The 27,309-nt window shown below is 35.2% G+C and overlaps 5 protein-coding genes across 13 annotated transcripts; 3 read left to right on the top strand and 2 right to left on the bottom strand.

The window, feature by feature from the left end:
* The first annotated feature begins 1,938 nt into the window (after positions 1-1,938).
* Positions 1,939-2,759, top strand: LOC131431445 (uncharacterized protein C9orf85 homolog). The gene has a single exon (XM_058597167.1). The coding sequence runs from the start codon at positions 2,085-2,087 to the stop codon at positions 2,721-2,723; it is 639 nt and encodes a 212-aa protein (XP_058453150.1). The 5' UTR covers positions 1,939-2,084; the 3' UTR covers positions 2,724-2,759.
* Positions 2,760-2,860: 101 nt separating this feature from the next.
* LOC131431444 (uncharacterized) lies at positions 2,861-3,888 on the bottom strand. The gene is made up of 3 exons (XM_058597166.1): positions 3,671-3,888; positions 3,428-3,599; positions 2,861-3,368 (listed from the first exon to the last, which is right to left on the bottom strand). Exons 1-3 carry the CDS (start codon positions 3,782-3,784, stop codon positions 2,977-2,979), a joined length of 678 nt encoding a protein of 225 aa, XP_058453149.1. The 5' UTR covers positions 3,785-3,888; the 3' UTR covers positions 2,861-2,976.
* Positions 3,889-14,753: 10,865 nt separating this feature from the next.
* LOC131431116 (dnaJ homolog subfamily C member 30, mitochondrial) lies at positions 14,754-15,725 on the top strand. Its single transcript, XM_058596627.1, has 2 exons — positions 14,754-14,826; positions 14,891-15,725. Exon 2 carries the CDS (start codon positions 14,892-14,894, stop codon positions 15,597-15,599), a length of 708 nt encoding a protein of 235 aa, XP_058452610.1. The 5' UTR covers positions 14,754-14,826; position 14,891; the 3' UTR covers positions 15,600-15,725.
* Positions 15,694-16,813, bottom strand: LOC131431115 (probable 18S rRNA (guanine-N(7))-methyltransferase). 2 transcript variants are annotated; one of them, XM_058596625.1, is made up of 3 exons: positions 16,691-16,813; positions 16,222-16,632; positions 15,694-16,162 (listed from the first exon to the last, which is right to left on the bottom strand). In XM_058596625.1, the coding sequence occupies exons 1-3, from the start codon at positions 16,727-16,729 to the stop codon at positions 15,788-15,790; spliced, it is 825 nt and encodes a 274-aa protein (XP_058452608.1). In that variant the 5' UTR covers positions 16,730-16,813; the 3' UTR covers positions 15,694-15,787. The 2 variants fall into 2 exon arrangements, with proteins under 2 accessions (XP_058452608.1, XP_058452609.1); XM_058596626.1 differs by having other exon boundaries at positions 16,671-16,800.
* Positions 16,814-21,204: 4,391 nt separating this feature from the next.
* Positions 21,205-25,190, top strand: LOC131429865 (protein unc-45 homolog B). 8 transcript variants are annotated; one of them, XM_058594287.1, is made up of 4 exons: positions 21,250-21,380; positions 21,437-21,493; positions 21,684-23,219; positions 23,278-25,190. In XM_058594287.1, exons 3-4 carry the CDS (start codon positions 21,885-21,887, stop codon positions 24,790-24,792), a joined length of 2,850 nt encoding a protein of 949 aa, XP_058450270.1. In that variant the 5' UTR covers positions 21,250-21,380; positions 21,437-21,493; positions 21,684-21,884; the 3' UTR covers positions 24,793-25,190. The 8 variants fall into 8 exon arrangements, with proteins under 8 accessions (XP_058450275.1, XP_058450271.1, XP_058450270.1 ...); XM_058594291.1 differs by having other exon boundaries at positions 21,790-23,219; XM_058594292.1 differs by lacking the exon at positions 21,437-21,493 and having other exon boundaries at positions 21,205-21,295; positions 21,790-23,219.
* Positions 25,191-27,309: the final 2,119 nt, after the last annotated feature.

The raw sequence follows: 27,309 nt of genomic DNA on the forward strand, positions 1-27,309 counted from the left end.
CGAGCAAATTCATTTGAAAAATCATACTAGAAGTTGAAGAAAAAGTTTTTACTCGGAGGTGGTAATGTTGATCTCATTTCATTTTGCGAAAACTAACGTTTATTTAGAATGGAGCTTAAGTTTAATTGGTCTAATACCATTTTTTCAAATGCCTGGAAATAACAGATAAAACATCCAAAATAAATGGTACTCGATCGCTATACATTCTAGTACTCGAGAGATCAACATTACACTGGTTTCTGTTAAAAAAAATGTTGATCCGTAAAAACTACTGTCGATAAGAAAATTTTCGAAAGAAACCTCCTTTTCTTAGTTCTATTTTTCATTGGCAGGTGTCACTACCGATAATTCAGTTTCGCAGCAATGTACCAATGTGCATTGTACACAGAAAAAACTACGATAATAGTTGCTTTTATCGTAATTTTTAGGTTGCTTCAATCGAATTTCTACATTGAAATTTGAAGACAAATTTTTGGTTTTCTTTAACTGACTATGAACTTTTGATTAAATTGAAATATTAGGGTGTTATTAAATCGGGTTTGAATGTATTTTGAATAATTATTTACGGAGGACGGGTATTGAGTAAAGGATAAGTTGATACCGTACATGCAGCCTGCGTGGGTTCGGTTACACGCACTGAAAAAGGTGAATTGTTAGTGGTACAGACAACTAAAAGAAAATCGTCGATCAAAGTTCATAACATTTTATTTTGTCGATATTTTAAATATATCAGAAGTAATCCGCCCCTTGGTCTGCAGCAATCACTTTACTTTGACATAAGACGTCAAATTATCCTTGATAAATAATTGATTTCATATAGATTATCGAATATCTACCGTCGGACCCATTTCCTAACCCAACATATCCGGTTGAATTGCGTATGATTTATTTATGTTTACCGATATCGTCGTAATAACTAACACGTAGAAAAAGCGAGTGGACAATTGTTTGGCTAGTCTTGAATAATTTAGGCTGGAAGTGATTTTTCCGATCAGTAATATTTTTTATTCAATACGTTTATTCGTCACAGCTCAATCCTATAACAAACCGAAGTATGTTTTACATATTGCAGATATAAACATATATGTACACTAAATTTCTGATTGAGCTGTTAGTAGAATATTCTCACTTATAGTTACTGTTGTTGTACCGTTGAATTCCACTATGTCACGTCATTACACTCTCACAAAGTCATTATTTTCACAGTTACTATTTTCACGAAAGTGTATCAAACGTTATAATACAGATACGTATTTCGGAATGTTATTTACATCCGTCTTCAGTGTATCGGTATAGACTATAAACTTATAAAACCGATACACTGAAGAAGGATGTAAATAACATTCCGAAATACGTATCTGTATTATAACGTTTGATACACTTTCGTAAAAATAGTGACTTTGTGAGATTGTAATGACGTGACATAGTGGAATTCAACGGTACAACAACAGTAATATTAGTGATATATGTACACGCTCGTAATTGTTATTTTATTTTGTATTTTTCTAAATTGTCCAACATACTGCTCATCAATTTTTTCTGGTGGGGGAGTTCTCTGGTTTTTTATTTTGACGGTAGATCATGCTTTGATGAAGATTTTAATAATTTTTTGGTGAATATCTCTCTCAGCTGGTGAGGGAATTTTCTGTTTTCATTTTCCACGAGTAGGTAGCGCTGCGGTAGCTGTTTAGTGCGTTTTCTTATAAAAAGGTTTTTGTCTCGGACTGGTGGCTCAGCCAGCCATAGTTGCCATTTTAAAATCTGTGTTTTACCTCAATAATCTATGTACCAAATGTGTTCCATATATTCGATCATAATCTATGAAAATAAAAAACACAAAAATCTGTAAAAATCTGTGAATCTGTATAAAATCTGTGTTCTGTGACGGCAAAATAAGCAAACAATCTTTGCTGCAAAATAGGCAAACATATGTGGTCTTACAGAAATATCTTTGAACATGGTAACTCTGCATCCAGCAAGTGTTCTAAAACGTCAAAACAAAAGAAAAATCAAAACACGTGAAGTTTAAATTTCTATAACAGCATATTTTCTCTACAAGTTTTCTATAGTTTTCAATTTAAAACATGAGTACCAGACGTGGGGATAGTGGTCATCGAACGCGCGCACAGAAGCATAAAAATACATTTGCCTTCAAAAATGATCTTCATGATATGCACACACCTCTCATAAAATTGATTAATACGCTAAATGTATGCGAAGTTTGCGAGCATTGCAAAGAGATAATCGAGTGGAAAATCAAATACCGAAAATACAAACCACTGTCTCAGCCTAAAACTTGCAATCAATGCAATGAACGGAAGGTGAAACGAGCTTACCATGTACTGTGCCGGGACTGTGCACTCGACAGTAAGCGTTGTGCTAAATGTCTCAAGCCAGCCGAAGAAGTCACAATCATTCCACCGGAACCTACCGATGAGGAGAAACGCATGCTAAAAGTGGAAATGGATCAACTTATCAAGTCGCTACCGGAGAGGAAAAGGCGAACGTTCCTGCGATATATGAACAAGAATAAAAAGAAGGAAAATGTCGAATCGGAAGGCGACGATGCAGAACTTCGCGGGAAGAATAATGAAAATACACTAAGGACAAGAGAAGAACTGTTGGAAAAATTTGAGCAGCTCAAACTTGCTGGAAACAACGAGGAATCTTCTTTGTTCTCTGGTAGTGACTATGAAGATTTCAGCGATGAGCATTCAGAATAAAATTGTGTTCGAAATAAAATTCTTTTAATGCACTAATCACAATTTCCTAGATAATTGAGTATTTATCAGCACTCTGTGAGAAACCGAATAATACTTTTTGTTTAGATAACCTAATGGAAGTAATAGTAAAACCTTCGTTTAATCAACACGGGGATATTTATATAAAAGGCGAGCGATCATACTAAATAATTATAACTTTCGGCATACAACAGGAAAATGTGTCAATCTATCAACTAACTTTGTAAAATCGTTCTCATGGGTATGGCATCCGAAACATTCCAGGCATTGGCATCGCAATCGGTCCGACTGGGTATGGAACAGTTCCTACAGCGGGTGGATTTGATGGTGGGTAGAACCCACTAGAACGCGGATACGGAACCATCCCAAACGAAGGCGAACCGAGTGCAACATTGGCCGACTGCTGATTTGAACCATTTCGAACTAGTTCCATCATTTTTTCGGCCTTTAATTTCCGATTGTGCATTGATTTGCGAGAACTCATGAACTGTTCCAAATATACATCGGTAGTAATGTCATTGACGAGAAATTTCTTGACGATTTTTTCCGATTCCTCTTCGCTTTCGGCTGCTGCCGCTTGTAACAGAGCTAATACCGTGTCCGGATTTGTGCTACTTGATTTGGTTTCTGAAAACGAACACAAATTATAGTAATTTCATGCGACTACAAAATATAATGGTACATACTCAATTCCTCCGATTTTTCTTTGACCGAGTTTGCCAAGAATCGACCCTGTTCAGAAAGATCATTTACCCGAGAGCGCAATTCGATCATTTTAGGTTCATTACCTAAATTACTTTCTGCTAAACTGCGATTTTCACTGAGCACTACTTCCTTCTCGGATTCTAATGTCTCGATCTTCATGAAAAGAAAATAGAACAATTATAAACAAAATATTCATGACTCACTCAAAGCTAAATCGCACTTACGGCTCGAGCTACTGTTTCGTCCAATTTATCGTCATCATTCAACAAATCCTTCAGCTCATCTGAACTTAAATTTTGCAGTGTCCTAACTGCTTGATTCAAATATTGCTGGTACATTTGAATTCAAACGTTTCACAATAATATTTTCTATAATTACAACACAAAATAATCGTCCTTTATTCATTTACTGAAAAGATAACACGAATCATTTTTCAAAAGAACTTAGCTAGAAATGCGACCTTTCTAAACCCATTTAACTTGACAGTTCGGAATTGTACACTAAACCAGAAACATACAAAATAATAGCTTCACTCAAGTTTATACCCGAAGATAAAGGTTTCTAGCAGCCTGCAGAAGCCTGGTTGGATTCCAGCAGACTCTGTCAGCTTAGAGAAAAATCAGTCTTCCGTTCAGTTGCGATATTGCACGGCATCACATTGAACATATTAGTCCTATTGTATGGATGCGCAGTGTTGGTATAGTGTTGGCGCGCACGAATTAGACTTTTGTCTTGGCTAATTGCTTGTACGAGATTCGATGTGGGCAAAAATGTATGTCGCATGATTCCAGCAAGAGACAAAATTGTGTCATTCTATTATTGGACCTATCTGAATTTGCCAATCCTCTATTTTTTCTGTTTAGCTTAATTTATTTTACGTTATTTATGTTTGTTTTATCAGCCGTGCATTAGCGGAAATAATAGAAGAAAAGACAAATAAAGCTTAATTTTTGTTTAATTATCATATCAAAAGTTTTGACTGCTTAGATAAATTGATACAGTAAAAATCATCGTGACACAAACAATTGAATTAAGAAGTAAAGAACTGTTCTATCTGTCTTGTATGGCTGAAACAGAATCGTCAAAAGCGATTTTTTTTAGATAATTTCATGGCAAATGTTAGATTTAAGAATTATGAATTGATTGGAAATAATTTAAAAAATCACTGCTTAGAAAATTAAGTCGAATCGAAAAATGCAGCTGTAACGGAATCGGCGCTCAATAGCGAAATAATGAAAAATCATCTTGTTACGACAGTCCGTGTGGATGCAGATAAAAATAAAGCGAAGTATTAATCTTTGGAGATAAGAACTTGAACTGATTGCGAAGAAATGTTGTTTAGAGGTTTTACCTTTTCGCTATCGATTGTATGAAAATCAAGAGCTTATTTTATCAATACTTGCATAGGTGTGCATACAAGCCGTGCCTGGGAAACTTTATAATGTTTAAATTTCGTACAGTATGATCTGTATCGTATATAGGTTTCAAGCAATTGGATTACTGAGTTATACCTTATTCTTTATACGACCTCTATTATTGTATTTGATATAACAAAAAAAGGCGGGTGGGTAATATCAGAGACATAACTGGATGTCGTGAATACGAAAACAACTGACCTTTTCCTTAACACTTCCGAATAGCAATTAGCTGATGAATTGTATTAATTATGCAAGCATTCCCCTTTTCCACATTTTCGCAAAAAAAAAAGAAGGCTTCACTTGATCTCGATTACTGTGAATTTCACACAACGAAAAGTGCACAAATCGAACCAAACTGTTCTAGATTTGCAATAAACTGAGGATATCTACTTTCGATTTGCGAACAACAAATCCTAATAGTTCTTTAGAAAACTTTTAGAGCCATTAGAACGGCTGATTTTCTGTAATGCTCTCCACCGTTGCTTTATCATCCATGCAAATGACTGGCAGCTGTGACGTAATCGCTCTTGTCGGAAGCGAAACTAGCTTTGCAAACAGCACAAAATACATCTTCTCGCATTGGCGATAGAATCCAATCTGATTAAATTTTTGTTAGGAGCTTTCTTTTTACGTGATTTCGTTTGTAGCTTTTTCACTAATGGGCGGTCCTAACGGCTATAAAACTAGACGCATACAGAATTTTAAAGTCGATTATTTCATTTCGGATTTGCATTTCATTGAAAGAAACTATCAGCATTCCTGCCTTTCAGAAGGACCAAATTGTGGAACTCACTACGATATTTTCGGAACATTTTTCTCGAACGAGTTGTTGTACAGCAGCAGATATTTTAATCTCTTCCTCAGAACGCGTTCTGATTGGCTGGTGTTAACATGGGTCAAATGAGACAGGTTTTTCAATAGTGTACTATTGAAATACTTCAATGCTTTTGCAATACACGTTTAAGTTGTAAAATTTCGATTCTATCGGTAGTTAGATTATATAAATCCTTCCACAGATCACTGAGCTATGAGCTTTCAAAATACGAGAAAGGCAAACGCGTCTTATGAATTATCCTCTTTGATTCTCGTTTATACCAAACATTTCAGAAAAGATTAATTTTGAATTATTTGAGATTATGTCACACAACTGAAAATTTTATCATAAAATTGTGATCATATTTCCTATGGCATGTAGCATAAATTATGTTGATTCGTTGGATACAACAAGAGATATTCACGATCAAAAACTTATCACTCTCTCAGAGGGTAAATTTTTAAAAGGCACCCCATAGTAAAGTAAGTCGTATTCACGACAAAATCCAAGAATTATCTATAATTGAACAAATTATTTATTATGGATTTTATGTGAATATTATGGATTCATCTCGATTTTATGTGAAGCACCATGCATAAAATCTGTTGAGAATAAAATTTTGCGAACAAATGTTGTTTAGAGATTTTACCTTTTCGCTATCGATTGTATGAAAATCAAGAGCTTATTTTATCAATACTTGCATAGGTGTGCATACAAGCCGTGCCTGGGAAATTTTATAATGTTTAAATTTCGTACAGTATGATCTGTATTGTATATAGGCACAGACTAACAGACATGACAGTATGAGTAAATTCTTATAAAAAATAATTTTTCGTGATGCACTAGCTCCACCTATATTGTACTGCGCGAACTATTTACTATCTGTACACCCCTTGTGTTATGTAAAAGTTTTTTTACTAGTTGGTTTCCCCTCGTTTGTCAACACCGATCAGCTGCTTGCAGGGATGCCTGATTTCATCAAAATATTTGAAAATGAATCGTCACAATAAATTATAGGATTACGTTGATAATATATTTAACTTTTTCGCGATGTTGGAAGGTAACCATTTATTTGACTCAACGTTGTTCATCTAGACTATTTTTTATTGTGTCGGTAGTGTTCACCAGAAATTAAGTGGCGGCAGACCAGAAGCAAGTAAATATTGTAACAAAACGGGTTCGATTTTGTCTTGCGTTGGAGGATGAGAAATAGGCACAATTATGTATATAGTTTTGGCCATATGTATTAAATCTGTATCCTGCATGAAATTCGCATGGACGTATACAAATCAATACATTACAGGTAATTCTGTATGAATGGCAACTCTGTTGGTGAATGAAAAAAATAAACACAGTCTAGATGACAGACAGGATGTTTTTGATAGGGTAACGTGGCGCCATCATGACACATGTGAGTACTGTCCCAAATAAAGGAATATTCGAAAAGACCGTTAAAATGATTGAAGAATCTAATTTGAGTGTCCTGTCTGTTAGTCTGTGATATAGGTTTCAAGCAATTTGATTATTGAGTTATACCTTATTCTTTATACGACCTCTATTATTGTATTTGATATAACAAAAATCCAAGAATTATCATAATTGAACAAATTATTTATTACGGATTTTATTTCGATTTTATGTGAATATTATGGATTCATCTCGATTTTATGTGAAGCACCATACATAAAATCTGTTGAGAATAAAATTTTGTTTAACACTTGGGTCAACATTCACACTTTTAGCAGCAAGGGCTGACCCCTTACTAAATATAACTTTATTGAAAAAATATATACTGTCAAATGTTCAGAAGTATGATTTGAATGATGTTTGTAAAAGTTACATAAACAGGTCCTCTGATACTTATATATTTGCGATGTCATGCACATTAAATTTGCAAATATTTCAGTTGAAATAAATGAACTTAAAATTAGCTACTTCAACTAAGGCATTTGTTTGCTAAATCATACGTTTTTGTTTGTGTTTAGAATAAAATGATTTCTTTCAAAATAATTTTCGGTGCTATTTTTATGATATTAATATCCATTTTTGAATTTTTAAAAACCAAGCTTTTGATTGATATTGCCAATTTCAATTTGTTATCAAAAACATTTATCCCTTCTGTCGGAACAAATATTTTTTTTATTTGACATGTCCAAAATTTGCACCCAAATCAAACAGAACATTGTTGACGATGAAGGGAGAAATTAGTTGAAAACAATCATATTTTTACTAGACAATGTGTATCAAACAACTTATAGTGAAGTGGATGATCAAAACAGTTTTTTAGTTATAGTGCAGCTGTGGCAAGTGTATGTTTAGTGAAAAGTGTTATTTATTGAATATTGTTGATTCGCGAAGCTAAAAAATGCTCAAGCTACGAAAACTGAGAATTTACCGTCCAAAATTGAACAACGTAAACAGATTCTAATTTACCGTCCTAAATTGAACGAGATTAACCGATCAAAGCGCCATATGCATATCATTGTCGGTGTTATCAGATTTAGATGTTCATTTTATTTTATTTTATTTTTTTCAGTTTTTTCTTCTATGAATAGAAGAAGCAGGGTACTGATAAGATCGTTCCTTATTTTATCTTATTTGCAATCTTGTTATATTTCTCCTTACTGAAAATCGGACTAGACTAAACTCCGTCGATTATTCGGGGAACGTTTGATCTATTTTTCTTCGAGTTAACCGCTAAGTTTAAGATGCGCGCTTGAAGTTTATAACCATTCAGATATTGTTTTGCGACCGTGCTTAACAAGGACGGATGTAAATATACACTTAAAAATTAATTTTAATCTCGGCGAAAAAAAAATGCTGAAAAAAGAAAGGCACAGCGATATTTTACTGAAATTTCGGCTAACATAGCTTTTTACAAAATTCTCGGTTTATTATTTCCCATTTCTCGGCAATTTAAAGTGATATACTGACATTCGTTTTTGTAAATTACCGTGTTTATCAAAAATAGGTCGTTTCGTCGAAATCAGCGAATTAATGATATCAACTTAGCGAATTCTAGGTAAACAACTTTTAGACAACCGAAATTCGGTGATTCATCAAAGTAGCCATTTTTCTTCAGTGCAAAACTGAGTGATGTAAATAAGTGCATGTGTTCATATGTGGAATTGATTGCAAATTAAAATTGAATCCGAATATAACGATGTTTCGTAATATTAAGAACAAATTTGTTCAATGTTCGACGATTATTCGTGACAAGCAATCCCCCAGACCATTCTTACGTAAAAAAGATCCTCACAACGCTAATCTACTGCATGAAATTGATCGGACTCCGGTATGATATATTTCTTCAAATATTCAATGTTTTATTGAGCAATTACTTTCGTTGTAGCTGGAATCTGATTTTCTGCGGAAAATCGAATTGTGTTCTCTACTGTACATAACATGGAAGTGCATTCATTCTATAGCGTATATGTTTGGCAATATTTTCTTTATGGGACATATTTTTTTCTTATTTTACATTTCGACGAAGATTTCGGTATTTATAATTATCTCGAAACCGAAAATCTCGGTAAAAGCAAAATACCGAGAATCAGTTTAAGTAGTACAGTTGTTTTAATGTTTGCCGAAATGATTGACGAGCACTCGACATTTGGTATTTTATTATTTTGGTGAGAGTGCAGATATCCACATTATTTAGTATCGACGTTGTTGCAAAGATAAACTCAAGATGGAGTAGTCTGCGATTTCTTATGTATCATTTGAATAGGACCCCTCGATGAGCTCGGTTCACTGTCAGTTTCAGTATTTTGAAGCAAAACAACAAGCGTCTGATCGCTAGATGCGTCGTAGCTATGACAATGATTGTTTATGTTTGGAAAAATATCAAATTACAGTATGAACGATATTGAACAATTTTGCCTCATACCCAGTGATTCTTGCAATAAGAAAATAAAAACTACTTAGAACCATTGCCTAGAATTTATTTAGTTTGTTATTGCCTCATACCATGAAGCATTGAAGTCAGTGGTGGCAAGAAATCATTATGTGCTGAATGTAAACATATGTTTGATTCCTTCCTTGAATCGTTTCCATGGCATTTTGTCGGAACTAGTCGACACTTATTAACGGAGGGTCAATAAAATTACATTATTACTGAACCAACTGGTTCACGATTACTGACCCAACATTTCTCATTAAATCGTATGGGACATTGTAATCTTGAGTTTATCTTTGGTTGTTGTTCGATTGATGACGATCGAGTGATGCCTTGCCATCATTACGGCTGTCTATTGCAAAAACAACACAAAAAATTAAATGTACACTCAGAACAATAAGATGGTAACAGCTACCATATGGGAGGTTAGTTAGTCTGTATTTGCTAGTATAGTGGATTTCAGCACACAATAAAATCAGATGATGTTAACAATATGCAAGCTCACTTTTACCACAGACTAACAGACAGGACACTCAAATTAGATTCTTCAATCATTTTAACGGTCATTTTGAATATTCCTTTATTTGGGACAGTACTCACATGTGTCATGATGGCGCTATGTTATCCTATCAAAAACATCCTGTCTGTCATCTAGACTGTGCTTATTTTTTTCATTTACCAACAGAGTTGCCATTCATACAGAATTACCTGTAATGTATTGATTTGTATACGTCCATGCGAATTTCATGCAGGATACAGATTTAATACATATTGCCGAAACTATGTACATAATTTTGCCTACTTCTCATCCTCCAACACAATACAAAATCGAACCCGCTTTGTTACAATATTTACTTGCTTCTGGTCTGCCGCCACTTAATTTCGGTTGAAAACTACCAACACAATAAAAAATAGTCTAGATGAACAACGATGAGTCAAATAAATGATTACCTTCCAACGTCGCGAAAAAGTTAAATATATTATCAACATAATCCAATAATTTATTGTGACGATTTATTTTCAAATATTTTGATGAAATCAGGCATCCCTGCAAGCAGCTGATCGGTGTTGACAAACGAGGGGAAACCAACTTGTAAAAAAACTTTTACATAACACAAGGGGTGTACAGATAGTAAATAGTTCGCGCAGTACAATATACGTGGAACTAGTGCATCACGAAAAATTATTTTTATAAGAAATTACTCATACTGTCATGTCTGTTAGTCTGTGCTTTTACTAAGAATAGTTTTGGCTCTAGAATAATAATATTGAACTGTATATTGTATGAATAACTACTAGAGTTGGAATGTTTAGCATAACCGTAATAGCATCTCATTTTTACATTGTACTTATTGTTTTAATTAGTGCTATGGTATTTTTGACATTTCACTTCTGGTTCGTTCGAAACACAGAATTATAGTTAATTTGACAATGGTGAAGATCATTCGAACATGCCAAAATGTTTAAAAGTTATATTAATTGAAATTTCGATGCAAGAATAACAAGAGTACATTAAAACCTGTTTTATTTTCCTAATACATTTTTACACTGATTAAACATTATATAAAAAATGATTGAAAATATTTAAAAAATTTTTTATACAATCAGAAAAATATTGTGGGCCAACTTGACCATGTGAGTATAGTGGTTTTCAACCGACTATTAAATCAGATGATTTCAACAATAGTCAAGTTCATGTTTACTATAAATGGTATCGGCTCTAGAATAGTACTATTGAACAGTATGTTGTATGAATAACTAATACGATTGAGATGGTCAACCATGACCGAATCTTTATTTACATTGTAGGTTTTGCTATAACCAGGGCCATGGTATTTTCGACATTTCACTTCCAGTTATTTAGAAACTAAAAACAGTGGTAAATTCAACAATACTGAATCCAGGAATCGGATGATATTCGTCGCTTTTAAATCAATCGCTTGATGTTGTTTCTACAGGGACCGATAATTAATAATAAACCGTATACGAGACGTTAATTTCACTGAAAACGGCCATTGCTGGCAAAATTGTTGAAAAATTGAAATTCAACGACGAAAACTAGCAAGGCTACAAACTTTACTCACCTGCAAGATCTACCAAATCACACAATATAAATCACAACATAAAATATTTTTTTCAAATCAATCACTGATGTATTATCATCTACGTACGAAATTTTCTGCTATATTGTAACTTTATGTGACAATAATGAAGTACACCCGTTTATTGACAATTTGTATTGTCAGCGCAAATGAAATACATAGTCGGTTAAAAAACATTATACGATGAGGTGCTTACTACATAAATTATGTTGATATGGACTACATGAATAGTATTTTCAAACTTCATAATTGTCTTTTAAGCCATGTTTCTATATATGGTAACATTAATATACTGTGAAAATATTTACATGGTAGCAATAACTATTTCGCTTCTCATATATATCAAGGCTCGAGAGCAATTTCATCTTAATAAAAATTGTGATTTTAACTATTTGTTCTTATATTAGAGATGACTATACCATTGTCAGGATGACCATGCCAGAATAGTCATAAATAAAAATAGTTTAGTCAAGTCGTAGTCTTTGTTGTCTAGTAATTTATACAATACAGATGGTGAATAGTTATATAACATGATTGTTACTACTATTTAAGCGTATGGTTGAAATGACAATGAAGAACAGGTTACGGTTACTATGTTTTTTTTTTCAGTGTATGAATTGATACACTGAGCTAAATTTTCATTTTCACATTATATGATATTCTAATGATTTTGCACTATTAGCATTTCCAATAATAGTTACAAGATGTGTTCAACATCATGTCAAATATATGAGATAGTCTTATGAAACTTAAAACTCTTCTTAACGTTATTTTTACAACATTTCCATATAACGAATGAAATTTCCAGTCTGAGTCAAATTTATTGGCGCGTCTTATAACCATTACTAGATATCCGCACAACATACATTGGAACAATTTATGAAGCGCATATAATATTCACTTCGAATTTATTTATATAGGTTCATATATACCATACACTGAGCTAAATTTTCATTTTCACATTATATGATATTCTAATGATTTTGCACTATTAGCATTTCCAATAATAGTTACAAGATGTGTTCAACATCATGTCAAATATATGAGATAGTCTTATGAAACTTAAAACTCTTCTTAACGTTATTTTTACAACATTTCCATATAACGAATGAAATTTCCAGTCTGAGTCAAATTTATTGGCGCGTCTTATAACCATTACTAGATATCCGCACAACATACATTGGAACAATTTATGAAGCGCATATAATATTCACTTCGAATTTATTTATATAGGTTCATATATACCATATGACTAGTTTTATAAAATTTATATATATATATATATATATATATATATATATATATATATATATATATCTATATATATATATATATATATATATATATATATATATATATATATATATATATATATATATATATATATATATATATATATATATATATATATATATATATATATCTATATATATATATATATATATATATATATATATATATATATATATATATATATATATATATATATATATATAACTTTCAATGGAGGTCATGCGAATAGCAGATAATTGCCAACTACTACTTTTCTTTGAGGATTCAAGCTGTACTAGTATTCCATTCGGTAAGGGAGCACCTCATGATATTTGCGAAAGAGAAGTGAGATCCCGAGACTGAAAATAAAAAAATGAATCTTACTAAACAGATAAAGTAATGAAATGTACCGGATATATATTTCATGGTTAGTTAACGCTTACCCACATTATCAAAATGACGGAATGAGCAATGAATTCTTACTCGACTGCATGATTTTTAGTGCTCGATCGGTTCAGTGCTAGAATTTTCGCCTGAGTTGGCTGCTCGATCAACCTGATTGACAATGACATTATAAATGTCATTGAATATTCGCTCATTTTATGAATGTGCTAGTGTGAAATTTAAGCGACTTAAGCCATTTCACTACACTCCAGCTAGAGGAATGGATGATGCTGACTAAGGTAAGCCGTTTTGTTAATTTCCAGCGAATTTCAATGGTTTATGTTGGGATTCTAAGAAGAACTGGTTATTTACTAGTTCTGTATATCCGAAAAACATGAAGATTTAAATTTGTATTTACAGTTATATAATGTTTTCGTTTAAAAATAAACTGAAAATCAGAACGAAAACGTGCAAAATCAGGAAAGAAGAAGAAGAAAACGAATTGACAATTCAGTCCGCATCTTCTCACTCAGTTCCGAATGATTTCCGAATCAACCGGTTGTAGGCGAACCGGTTCATTCGGAATCGGTTGTTGCACTGGAGTTGGAATTGATTCGGAATCCATTATGATTTCCACATGAAATTCCGAATGAAAATTTCTCGCCGATTCGGAATTGATTCGGAATCCATTCGGATCTGATAATGTGGGTATCCTTGAACGAAGTTGGATGAGCTGTCTTGTCAGCGATTTAAAATTACATTGAAATGCGAAACTTCCTGAAAAAATGGTCTGGAGCAGTTGATGAATATCGAGGACACAACTATTCACGACTTTCATCGGAAGGTGTGAAAGAGTGTTAAACATTCTTTTGATTCGATCATAGAGGCTTTAACCTAAAAAAAAAAATAATGAAGATATACCAAAGCAGAGAGCGGATGTCTGATACTCGGGGGATGGAATATATCGGAGTTGGATTTCCAACCCCGAACATAGGGCCAGAGTTTTCTTGGGCCTAACAGGCGAATTACCTTAAGGTTAAAGCCTCTATGATCGATACAAATGTTTAACAATCTTTCTCACCCTATCGGGAAGACGTCGGCTCGAAAATGTCTTGTTTGATATTCCTTCGCTCTGTTTCTCTAGCGATACATAATGTAAACATAAAGCTTTTTTAGGTCGACGCGATTGATGCAAATGGTGCAGAATTGTCCGATGACGGACCGATCGAAGCACTACGATCGGCCCCATATCGTGCTCAATCGGTCCGATAATCGGACCGATGATCGGACTTATGCGGGTCTACAAATTTCACTGGGTATCCGGAGTTTCTTTTGACAGACAGAATTTTGTTTAAGCGGGTGGAATGAACTTCAAATTCAATGACTTTTGCTGAAACCTTTTTGAAAAAAAGAATAAAACGTCAAGTTATGTAAACATTGACATAAGAGTTTGTTTTGTTATAGCTATCTGATTAGCAACAGTATTTTTCTGGTATTTCTTTTTCTTAGTTCCTAAACATAAAATTCAGTTTATTACGATTTACTTTTTTTTTTAGAATGAGAACATTGAAGTTTATACATGGAATTCCTATAATGTTGAATCCTACGCATTTCAAAGTAAATATAATAGGAAAAACTGTAGGCCATTTGAGAACACAGCGATGTATAGGTTTATATGCTGCGCTAATGCGATCTCATTATGATTCGCTTGGTCTGACCCCTAGTGCAACACAAAACGACATTAAACAGGCTTACTACAATCTCTCAAAACAGTATCACCCGGATCGAAACAAAGGTAGTGACACAGCAGCTGAAAAGTTCCACGCTATTTCCGAAGCATATGAAGTTCTTGGTAATTACCGCTTAAGAAAATTATACGATAAAGGAATACTGCATACTGCTGGCAGGCATTACGCCCAGCAACCTCCGATGACTAAAGAACCGCAAGAGGATGACGCTCAAACACGGTTTTACAAGAAACGCATGACGCGAACGCACGTTCCGACAGCTTCGGGTAGAACTCCAATCTACGATTTCGATGAGTGGTCCCGTAACCACTATGGACAGAATTTCGCTAGAAAGCAAGCCGCGCAAAAGAAATCTAAAGAAAAATTACACCGAGAAGATATTTTAGATGCGCACGTAATTCAAAGCTATGTCGTATACGCGGTTATCACTATCGCAGTTTTGTATACGTTGATATTCCTTCACGAACGAACACACGATTCACCAAAGGCTATGGCCAAAACACCCGTGAAGGATTAATACCTATTTAGTTGATTATTGGAAGGAAAATATGTACATAGACGGTGCTAATAGGCAGAATAGATAAATTTTAGTTTACATTATGAAATATCTGTTTCAATGATTGAATAAAGAATCTGTAATTTATTCCTTAATTTTCCTAAGACTGTAGAAACAGAATAACTGTTTTTGATACACAAATCACATGTTCAAAATCTTCCACTGCGTTTTCGAGCCGTATATTTTGAATCACTTCTAGTATCGTTGCCTTGCTGTCTTCGGCGTTCTTTCTTTTGAAGTATCCAATCGCGGGATTTTTTCAGCGGTTTTCCACGTACATTTTTTGCTAATTCTCTTTTACGGCTGTAAGAAATTTGATTCGAGTCTTCTTCTCCTAATGCCGCCGGTAATTTAACAATTCCACCCGTCATAAGTACAAGATAGTACTTTTTTGCTTTGGCCGAATTGGGATAATCAACTACAAGTCCACCGTAGAATCCAGCCTTTGTTGCTTGTGTAGTCACTAGTGTAATTTGGTCAGAATTTTCCGGATAAAACTGGAACACTGCCCGAGCATTTCGTGTCTGTAAAGAATGTTATCAATTACGATTTGAATGCTGCGCTTTTCAACGAATCAGATTACCAAACATGCAAACAAGGAGCTGAAAAATTGATACAATCGCTTTTGTGGAATGTGAGATTTTTTATCAGCATTGCAAAGCCACTGTAATGCCGAAATAGAAACTGCGCCGTCAAATGTTCCCGCTTTGAAAGGCATACCTTGTCCCATATCTCCTAAGATCAAATCACCCTCAACTTCACGTTCTACAGCGACATCTAACATGGCCTGGGCGATGTCGACTCCAATCCAAACATTCCCTTGATCTTCCAGCACACTTCCAGATAGTCCTGAGCCACATCCAATGTCTAAAATGAAATGTGCATTATCTTCTGGCAGAGCCAGCAGTTCTATTGCCCGCTCGCACATTTGCACTTGAATGTCGATGATTCGACTGTTGTTTGTATACTTTCGGGCTTCATCCTCGCTATAAAACTACAAAATTATTTGGTTAATTATATCAAATTTTTCACGATTTTGAAAACAAACACACAATTTCCGGAGGAGCCAAATGTTCTGGGCGTCTTGCCATCTATACAACAGATACGATCTAGGATATTATTTGGAACTAAGCGAAATTAAAGCACATGGCCTAATCACATCAACACAAAATATCCAAAACCAGGGGTGCCAGTTCATCTTTTCAATTATCCGTGCAAGAAAATCGTTTAACAGATCGATTTTTCGGGCAAAACAAAAAAATCTCGTAACACAAATAACAGATATAAAGGCTCGAACAAAATTTTTCCAAATCCTGTGTAAATTTATAATTTTGCTATACGTTGGAAACACTACTGCCACCTACCCGACTATTCGCCGCGATCTTTCAAAACGTTCCGCTACGTTCCGGAACGATAACAAAATTCTCCTGCCTATATTCCAACTACAACAATTTTAACACTTATTACACGATTTCCGTAAGTGTTAAGGACAACTAAATTTCCATGTCGCATAAATCACATGAGAATTCGATCGGAATAAAACAATAATAAATTTGCCATTTTAACCAACAGCAGAACAAAAATCTAGCGTTAAGTGAATGTTGCGTCCAAAATTGTGGCCCTTGTGAAAGCGGCACCCAAATCGTTGTGGCACCTCGTGTCGATCGTGGTGACATCTGTAAGTGTTCGCCACGCTGATTGAGCCAATTTTACACACAATTCATATGTGAGCCTGTTTATCTGTTATCTGTGTTTATACTAAATTGTTTGTTTTAGAAGCATTTATTCGAAAAAGATAAACTCGGTTTGGTTACCATTGTAAGATTCGTCCTCCTTGAAATAACAGTAAACTAGAGTGCCTATAACCAGAGTGACGACATCTCATCCGTAATTTTGGCAACAATTCAAAACATTCCATTAGCTTTACATTGAATTGACAGGTCGTTCCAAACGAACAGCTGTCGCCACTCTGATTATAGTCACTCTACAGTAAACTTGATTTCAATGTTCGACCTGGCATCCCTGTTAACTTCTACTGTCAGACCACGATGTAAAATACCCTGGTGATCACATTTTTCTATGTGTTAGTGCGGTTGTCATTTTATTTTGGAATAACAGAGAGACGTGAAGAAGAAAAACATAAACAAATGACGTTCCGGGAGTTGCTTTTATGAAAATATTTAGAGTTGGTTCTGTTTGCGAAAATATCGACAGTGAAATGCGGTGTTTTGTTCCGGGGTGTTTCAATCGTTTTCATCATCTGCATTAAAAATGTCACCCACAGCACAATCACTCGATTAAGGACTATTCACACATATCCGGTCCGGTTCAGTGCCGGCACGACACCGTGCACGGATACTGATATTATTTCATTCGTTTTCTATGCGCGCATTCACACCTATCCGGCACAGTGCCGTTTCAGTGCAGCTCGCCGTCAGTGTCGCGTCCGTCCGGCAAACTAAAATTCGTCGTCACCGATATTTTTCATTTTCACTGAAGTCGGTATGTCATTGCATTGGCTGTGCCGGAACGGAAACAGCACGGAAACGGAACGGAAGGGTACCGATAAAAAAGAACACTGACGGCGCACTGAAGGCACTTTCACTGAACCGTCACGGAACTGAAATGTGTGAATAGTCCTTTATTAATAATAACTGTAATAGATATCACAGTGCGATCCGCCAAATCCTTCCTCCAACGAAATGAACAGAATCGGATGTGTGTAAAATTTTCTATATTTCGACGTTACCTTGCAAGCCCTTGAAGAAAAAATGTCCAGATTTTCAATTAGTGCCAAAGATTCGCCAGGCTGCGCGATAACTGGAGTAACTTAGAAGTGAAATCCCGATCTGAAATGGTCGTTTGTTTATGTTTACATGCTTGCAGAGATGTCTATCTCCTCTGTGTGACGAAGAGCAAGCAAAATTTCTCCCCTCGCACTGACAATTTCAACGAGAGCTCTTCTCTTTCACATTTATACACCACTGTTGTGTAAAGTGTACACGCATCATGAGTGCGTTTGTTTATTTCCTTTTACCTCTTCCACTGAATCGCACCAAAGTGCTAGAGCATTAGCTAATAAATTCTCTGAGGTGGATGCAGATACTTTCACAGAGGTGTACACGCCGGTGAGCACTCTGCTGTATGGTTTTCGTAGATGAAGCGTGGACACGCAAAATCAGCAAAATAAAACAATTTATCGTAAAATTTTCGGTTTTCCTTGCAAATTTTTCATAGCAAGGCCAGATCTACTCTCTATTAATTGAAGTTCACAGAAGTGTTCGCTCAACATCACGCGCCAGTGGTCACTTGGGTGTATTTAGACGAGAGCGCGTGTGAGCGATTCATGCGAAGAGAATGTGTTTCACTCGCGCCAGCTGCTTTAACCACAAGCACACACTCAAATGCTGTCTATTCGACACTGAGAAGAAGTGCGCTTTCCGCTTTGTGCGGTGCTTGGTTTTTTTCATCCTCGGTGTGGCAGAAATCTGACTCTAGCGTGTATCTCTCTGGTGAAATGCCATCTCTGCACACTCAGAAAAATACTATGGTAACAGTTACCATATGGGAGGTTAGTAGAACCATACGAGTATAGTGGTTTTCAGCACACAATAAAATCAGATGATGTTGACAATATGCAAGCTCACTTTTACTATGAATGGTTCTGGCTCTAGAATAGTAATATTGAACTGTATATTGTATGAATAACTACTACAGTTGGAATGTTTAGCATAACCATGATAGCATCTTATTTTTACATTGTACCTATTATTTTAACTAGTGCCATGGTATTTTTGAAATTTCGCTTCTGGTTCTTTCGAAGCACGGAATTATAGTGAATTTGACAATAGTGAAGATCACTCAAATATGCGATTATGCTCAAAAGTTATATTAATTAAAATTTTGATACAAGAATAACACAGAAAACATTAAAACCTGCTTTATTTTACTAATACATTCTCACACTGATTCAACATTATATATATATATATATATATATATATATATATATATATATATATATATATATATATATATATATATATATATATATATATATATATATATATATATATATATATATATATATATATATATATATATATATATATATATATATATATATATATATATATATAGAAATCATTTATAAATTTAAAAAAAATATTTATAGTATTTCGTCAGCCTGTTGAAAAGCCTGATTCTGAGTCAATTTTTTCAGTAATGAAACAAGCGACTTGTAGCAATTGATTTTGATTTTTGTTACTTCCAATTGTTCATTGATGATATATTTATCATTATTATCATTATTTTTTAATACGGTATCCCGAACCTGTCCACAAATTTCGATAGGAAGATGAATGAGCCGTTGCTATGATGTATTTGGCTTGTTTTCATATTGCTCTGAACAATTATAGATGCAACACCTATCTTGTGCAAATAGAGTGATTTTATCACCGGAAACTAATTTTTGCCGCATGCATTTTTGCATGTTTGTGTCCTGTCCATTTGGCTACCGTGAATATGTTCGCCAACGCGCGGTCATCAAGTATTTTCAAATAACAAAAGTTAACACCTCGTTCTGTCAGAAATGATTGTTATCTATAGACAAATTGACACATTTTAATACATGCAAAAAGCTATTACTAAAGTTGATTTCAACTTACGAATCATAATCGAATAGATTACCGGGGAAAGTTTAAACTCCTCCAAAATTGTCTGTTTCCGATCTGTATCTTCATCATCTTCTGAAAACGATATATAAGGACTTGCAATATTAAACTGTAGAATAAAAAAGTTCTTTACCGTTCAAATATTGAGGATCAGCAAGATAATCGTCAATGATTATTTCAGCCTCAACTTTTCCTTTCATTGATGTAGCTAGTAATTATATACAAAAATCTTTTAAAGTTTACTCACCTGCAGTACCAATGCTGGAATATGAAACCTGCCGCTGTAATAAAGCTTTATGTGACACTAAAAAAAGCAGTCGTGGTAATTGACAATTTGTATAGTCGCGTTAAAAAATACATAGTCGGTTTAAAAACACCATACGACGATGTTCTTTCTACATAAATTATGTTGATATGAACAATATGTATAGTGCTTTCAAACTTAACAATCTCTATCCAACTATATGTTTATTCATGGCAACATTATTATATTCTGAAGAAGAACTTTCTCACATGGTAGTCATAACTATATCACTTCTCAACTTTATGGTGACCGAAAGCTCAATTTCATCTTACTTGTAATTGTCATTGGGATTTTTTCGTTCTTATTTTAATGATTGTCAGAATCACCACGCCAGAAAAGTCATAAAGACAAATAGTATAGTCAAGTAGTAGATTTTTTGTTCTAGTGCTTATTACTATACAGATGGTGAATAATCTGATATCATGATCCTTACTATTATTTGAGTGCATAGTTCAAATGACCATGAGGAACAGGTTGCGGTTACTGTAATATTTTTCTGAGTGCATGCTTGAATCCCGGCGCGCCATACTTAATTTCGTGAGAAAATTACCAACACAACCAAAACTGTCTTATCACGCCACCAGTGTATTTTACGTCGTGCGTCGGACGGACCCGAAATTGACACGAAGGAACTGTTTACTTTGCTGTTGATGGATTCTTATTATTGAATAGACGAAAAAGTACGCCTGTTTTGAAAAAGTTATCATCTTATACGAAATATCAGACAATAAAGTTTGCCGATAGCGCTGAGCTTCAGATTTTATAGTAAATAGTATCAGCAGTAGACTGTTCATATCGAATTAAAGTATTTGTTCTTGTAGATGTCGATATTCTCTGAGTTCCGTATTTTGTGATACATTTTTACTATTAGAGTGCAAGTATGTTTTTATGAGTATTAGTTTGTATATAATTATTTTAAAAATTCTTTAAAATCAATTTTGATTAACGCTCTACCCAAAATGTTCAAGTAGCAGTTACAAACGTTACCAGAGTTCATTCCGAAAAAAATTCTAAAAATAAATCACTTCATCTGAGTTTTCACGGTTTTACTTTCTTTCATTTCAACAGTGGTAGCACCAAGTCGCATGTTTTTCTCGTCGTAGTTCATCTCTAGAACCAACCAGAATAACCGAGAACATTCGTTCTAGTTTCGCAATTATTTGTTCCGTTTTAGCATTGCTATAAAATCAACTGTTTCTCACTACAAGCTGGACAGTTTATTGTTGAAAACAAATTCTTGATAACAGTTGAGGGTGAATTTGTCGTAAAATGGTTAGTGAAATCATGGCAAAAGATCAGGAAAACCCAAACACTTGTAAAGAGAAGGGTAACGAGGAATTTAAAAACGGCTCGTGGGAATCCGCCTTGATGTGGTATACCAAGGCAATCAAACTTGGTGAGAAGCACAAAGATCTACCAGTATACTACAAAAATCGTGCAGCGGCGTACCTCAAGCAGGGTAATTTCGAGAAAGCTCTAGACGACTGCAGCAAATCATTGGAGGGATGTCCAAACGACCCGAAGGCTTTGTTCCGAAGGTTTCAGGCATACGAAGGTTTGGAAAGATTCGAAGAAGCTTATAAAGATTTACGTACCGTTCACACCCATGATCCCAACAACAAGACCATCAAACCGCATTTGGAAAGATTACATGAAATAGTGCAGGAAAGAGCTCGCGCGAGGGCTCAAACATCGAATAAGGTAACCCAGATGTTTCAAATTGCCTTCGATATAACGGCAGCTATTGATAAAAGGGAACAAGCAATGAATAATATAGTTGTACTTGCTCGTGAATCTGCTGGAGCTGAAGTCATGCTAAAGGAAGGATTGATAACTCGTATCGGCAAGCTGTTGAAAGTGGAAAAGAATAACAGTATCGTAGTAAATGCTATTCGTACCATCGATGAAGTGTGTACCAAAAGCCAGGATCGCACGAAAACGGTTATAAAGGAACTGGGTATTCCATGGTTTTTGCAAATCCTTGACAGCAACATAGAGGATCGGGTGGCAGCTTCACAGCATTGCATGCAGACTGTATTAAATTCGCTAACAGGCATGGAAAACAAGGAAGAATCAAAGCCGATTAAAGAACTTGTTGATGCCAACCAGAGCCTGATCGATACTCTGCTATCATGTTTGGTATATTCAGTGACGGATCGTACGATAACAGGAATGGCGCGCGATGCAATTATAGAATTATTGATTAGAAATGTACATTACAAAACAATCGACTGGGCGGATAAACTTGTAGACATGAAAGGTTTGCTACGGCTGATGGAAGTCTGTTCCGAACTGGAAGAGTACAAGTATGAGAGTGCGATGAACATAACGCCTTCGTCGAGAACTATTGCGTCTGTTTGTTTGGCTCGTATCTACGAAAACATGTACTACGACACCGCCCGTGAAGTGTTCACGGAACAAATATCGGACTTCGTTAAGGACAAATTGCTAACACCAGATCATGAGTCAAAGGTGCGTGTAACAGTGGCAATCACATCGCTGCTTCTTGGGCCCCTTGATGTGGGAAATACGATGGTATCGAGAGAGGGAATTATGCAGATGATTTTAGTTATGGCACAATCGGACAACCTTTTGGAACAGAAGGTATGGTTTTCTTCGCATATTTTTAATAATTTACCCTGATTTGGGATCTCATTATCAGGTTGCCTGTGAGTGCATCATTGCAGCTGCTTCTAAGAAAGATAAAGCTAAGGGACTTATCCAATCCGGAGCGGAGATTCTCAAAAAGTTATACACATCTAAAAATGAAGAAATCCGTGTTCGCGCTTTGGTTGGTCTCTGTAAGCTGGGTAGTTCCGGCGGACTGGATGCTTCGATTCGTCCGTTTGCCGATGGTTCGACTAAAAAACTAGCCGAGGCCTGTCGTAAATTTTTGATCAAGCCTGGTAAGGATAAAGATATTCGCAAGTTTGCGGTTGAGGGGTTGGCTTATTTAACGCTGGACGCCGATGTAAAGGAAAAGCTGGTGGAGGATCGACCGGCTATCCAAGCATTGATAGAGCTCGCTAAAACAGGAGATCAGTCTGTTATTTATGGTGTGGTTACAACACTGGTCAACTTGGTTAATGCTTACGAGAAACAGGAGATACTTCCAGAGCTTAAACAGCTTGCCACCTTTGCGAAACATCATATTCCCGAGGAACATGAGCTTGACGATCCTGATTTTGTTAGTGCGCGAATCATTGTGCTGGCAAATGAAGGTATCACAGCTGGTTTGGTGGCGCTTTGCAAGACAGAAAGCGATAACAGTAAGGAAATGATTGCTCGAGTGTTTAATGCACTTTGTGGTGAACAGGAGGTTCGAGGTAAAGTTGTACAGCAAGGTGGGGCGAAAGTACTACTTCCTTTGGCGCTGAAAGGAACCGACAATGGGAAACGACATGCTGCGCAGGCTCTGTCACGCATTGGAATTACCATCAATCCAGAGGTGGCATTCCCAGGTCAAAGAAATTTAGAAGTTATCAGACCATTCATGAACCAACTTCATCCGGACTGTTCATCATTGGAGAACTTTGAAGCGTTAATGGCCCTGTGTAATTTGGCTGCTATGAATGAATCTACAAGACAACGTATTTTGAAGGATTATGGACTTAATAAAATCGAATCGTACCTGTCGGAAGATCACGTGATGCTTCAACGTGCCGCCACTCAAGTCATCTGTAACTTGGTTCAATCTCCGGATGTCATTGAAATCTACGAAAAAGAAAACGATCGCGTGAAATTGCTTGCTCTGCTTACACAAGAGGAGGATGAAGAAACTGCCAAAGCGGCATCTGGAGCATTGGCCTATCTCACCGGGATGAGCGAGAAATGCTGCGAGAAGATGTTTTCTCCGGCTTCTTGGCTTGAGATTTTCCAAACTCTAGTAGCTAATCCAAGTCCAGACGTTCAGTATCGTGGAATGGTCATCATTTATAATATCGTCAAGACAAACAAGGTACTCGCGGAAAAAGTTTTCGATACAGAATTGCTGCGAATGCTGTACGGTGCTACACAACTGAATGATGAGAAACGTGCCAAAGCGATCAAAATGGCAGAACAGTGCCTTAAAATAGCAGAAGAGTATCGACTGATTGAAGAGAACAAGGATGCTGATCTCGAGCCGGATGTTTTCCAGCAGCATCAGGAGGCGACTATCGAAGAAGTCAATGATTGAGAGCAGAGTGGTTCCAATTTTGGCCGTACTTAAGTGCATTAATGAGGAAGGAGTTTCTTTCATATTTTATAATTTATTTAGAATTCCTCCTATAACCTTTTAGATATTAGATATAAATTTATTGTGTAATGAATAAATTGACATCTTTAATTAATTTGACACCTTTTGGTAAAATGACAGAAAACTCATTCGAAGCTCTAAACTCACCAAAACTTATAACACGCAAGCATACAGCTCTTTTGATGGTATTAATTCAATGGTGTACATCCTGCTTCATGCAATCAAAGGACGTTTGCTTAACGAAAAAAAACTACTGATATATGTTTATGCATTCATTGTGATGGAAACCGTAAATCCACTTATTGACGATGTCAAAAAAAAAATCATAGATGCTAAAATTTGAATTGTCTTTTTGTAACATGTTGATTTTCCATATGGGGCTTATATGCCAGTATGATCCGTGTACCAGTGCTACACCTTTTCTGCACCGATACCGCTGACGTAGCACTTATCAAAAGCTCATTGTAACGCTGCGAAATGAAATTGTTTGTCGTAGTCACGGGTTACTGTTTAGGTTCGCATCATTTTCGTACGTTTATTCATGCCTTGGTGTAGAATTAAATACAAATTATTTGTATTTGGTAGAACCATAAACAAATATATAGACTAGACACTGGCGATCTTTTTTTGATGTACATCACGGTCCTCCGTAAAACTGGCAACAATGACGTTAAACTGGCAGCGGTGCTGAGTTCCCATATTTACAATTCACATGTCAAACTATTTGAACACTGTTTTAAATTGCATTTATAACGTCAGCAAATACCTGGCGATGATAAAAGTGTTTGTGTTTTTTCTGGTCAATTGGATAATTGTGTTAATCTGTATGGGAGTAGCAAATTCGGCTGTTTGATGACAAGTTTTCCTTTTCGTTTGGTTTAATAAATGGATTTTTGAACCTTGATTTTTGCATTTAGAAACACTTCGAGCTTTTTCATATAACGCATTGAACAGGTAGCAGTTAGGCTATGATGTCTGTCTGACAGCAACTCAACTGAACGAGGAGAACTAAGGCTTTGCCTGACGAAGAAGGTATTCTTCGAGTGGTCAATCGAATATTACATGTACGATGTGAGAGCGGTAACAGTAAATAATATACTGTACTGCAAATTTTGATAAACGGAAGTTGATTAAAATCCATTTTTTCAATCTACTAAATACTATTGGCATATTGTCGCAAAACTGAAATGTAGAGGCGCTGCTTGTTTACAGATGATACTTTCAGCAAGAGCTGTCAAATCGGTAGGAAAATTTCTAATTACTCCACCTTTTCAACGATTTCTTTTGAAAACGGGCAAATTCATTTGAAAAATCATAGTGGAAGTTTAAGAAAAAGTTTTTACTCTGAGGTGGTAATGTTGATCTTAGTTCATTGTGCGAAATCTACCGTTTATTCAGAATATAGCATAAAATTTGGTTTGATACCATTTTTCAAATGCCTGGAAATAACAAACAAAGTATCCAAAATAAATAGTACTCGATCGCTATACATTCTAGTACTCGAGAAATCAACATTACACTGGTTTCTGTTTAAAAAAATGTTGATCCGAATAAACCTAACCTTACCCAATTTCACACATTTCTGACGAATTTCCATGTTTAATCGTAGTTTACACTGAAAAAAGTAGTAGTAATCACTTTGAAATCGATTTTCTTCTACTCCAAGTGTACTTTTATTGCTGATATATTTTTGTACTATTGAATAAACGATAAAAATGTTGCAAATCATTACTGCCGATATGAAAATTTCCGAAAGAATCCTCCTTTTCTTGGTTCCATTTTTCATTGGCAGGTGTCGCTACCGGTAAATCAGCTTTGCGACAATGTGCCAATACTGAATTTTAGTTTTTTCGTTAGCTGACGATTTTCATACAAAGTGCAACAATTTAAGTCAAGTGCAGTCTTGTTTACAAAAGTATTCTGAAAGCTAAAAAAATTGATATTAATATTTTTTACCCCTTTTGATTATTAATATATTATTCTAAATAAATCGAAACTGTTGCTTATATTCACAGATATGCCATGTTTAAGGTCATATTTGATCATTTCGGTATGGTGTGAAATAGACACAATACATTTTGTTCGTCATATCAATTTTGTATTTTGTCGTAAATACGACTTACTTTACTATGGGGTGCCTTTTCAAAATTTACCCTCTGAGAGAGTAATAAGTTTTTGATCGTGAATATTTCTTGTTGTATATAACGAATCAACATAATTTTTGCTACATGCGATCGGAAATATGATCACAATTTTTGATAAAATTTTCAGTTGTGTGACATAATCTCAAATTGTGTGAAATTCACAGTAATCGAGATCAAGTGAAGCCTTATTTCTATTTGCGAAAAATGTGGAAAAGGAAAATGCTTGCATAATTCATACAATTGATCAACTAATTGGTATTCGGAAGTGTTAAGGAACATGTCAGTTGTTTTCGTATTCACGACATCCAGTTAT

Source organism: Malaya genurostris, chromosome 2, assembly GCF_030247185.1.
Source record: "Malaya genurostris strain Urasoe2022 chromosome 2, Malgen_1.1, whole genome shotgun sequence".
NCBI lineage: Eukaryota > Metazoa > Arthropoda > Insecta > Diptera > Culicidae > Malaya > Malaya genurostris.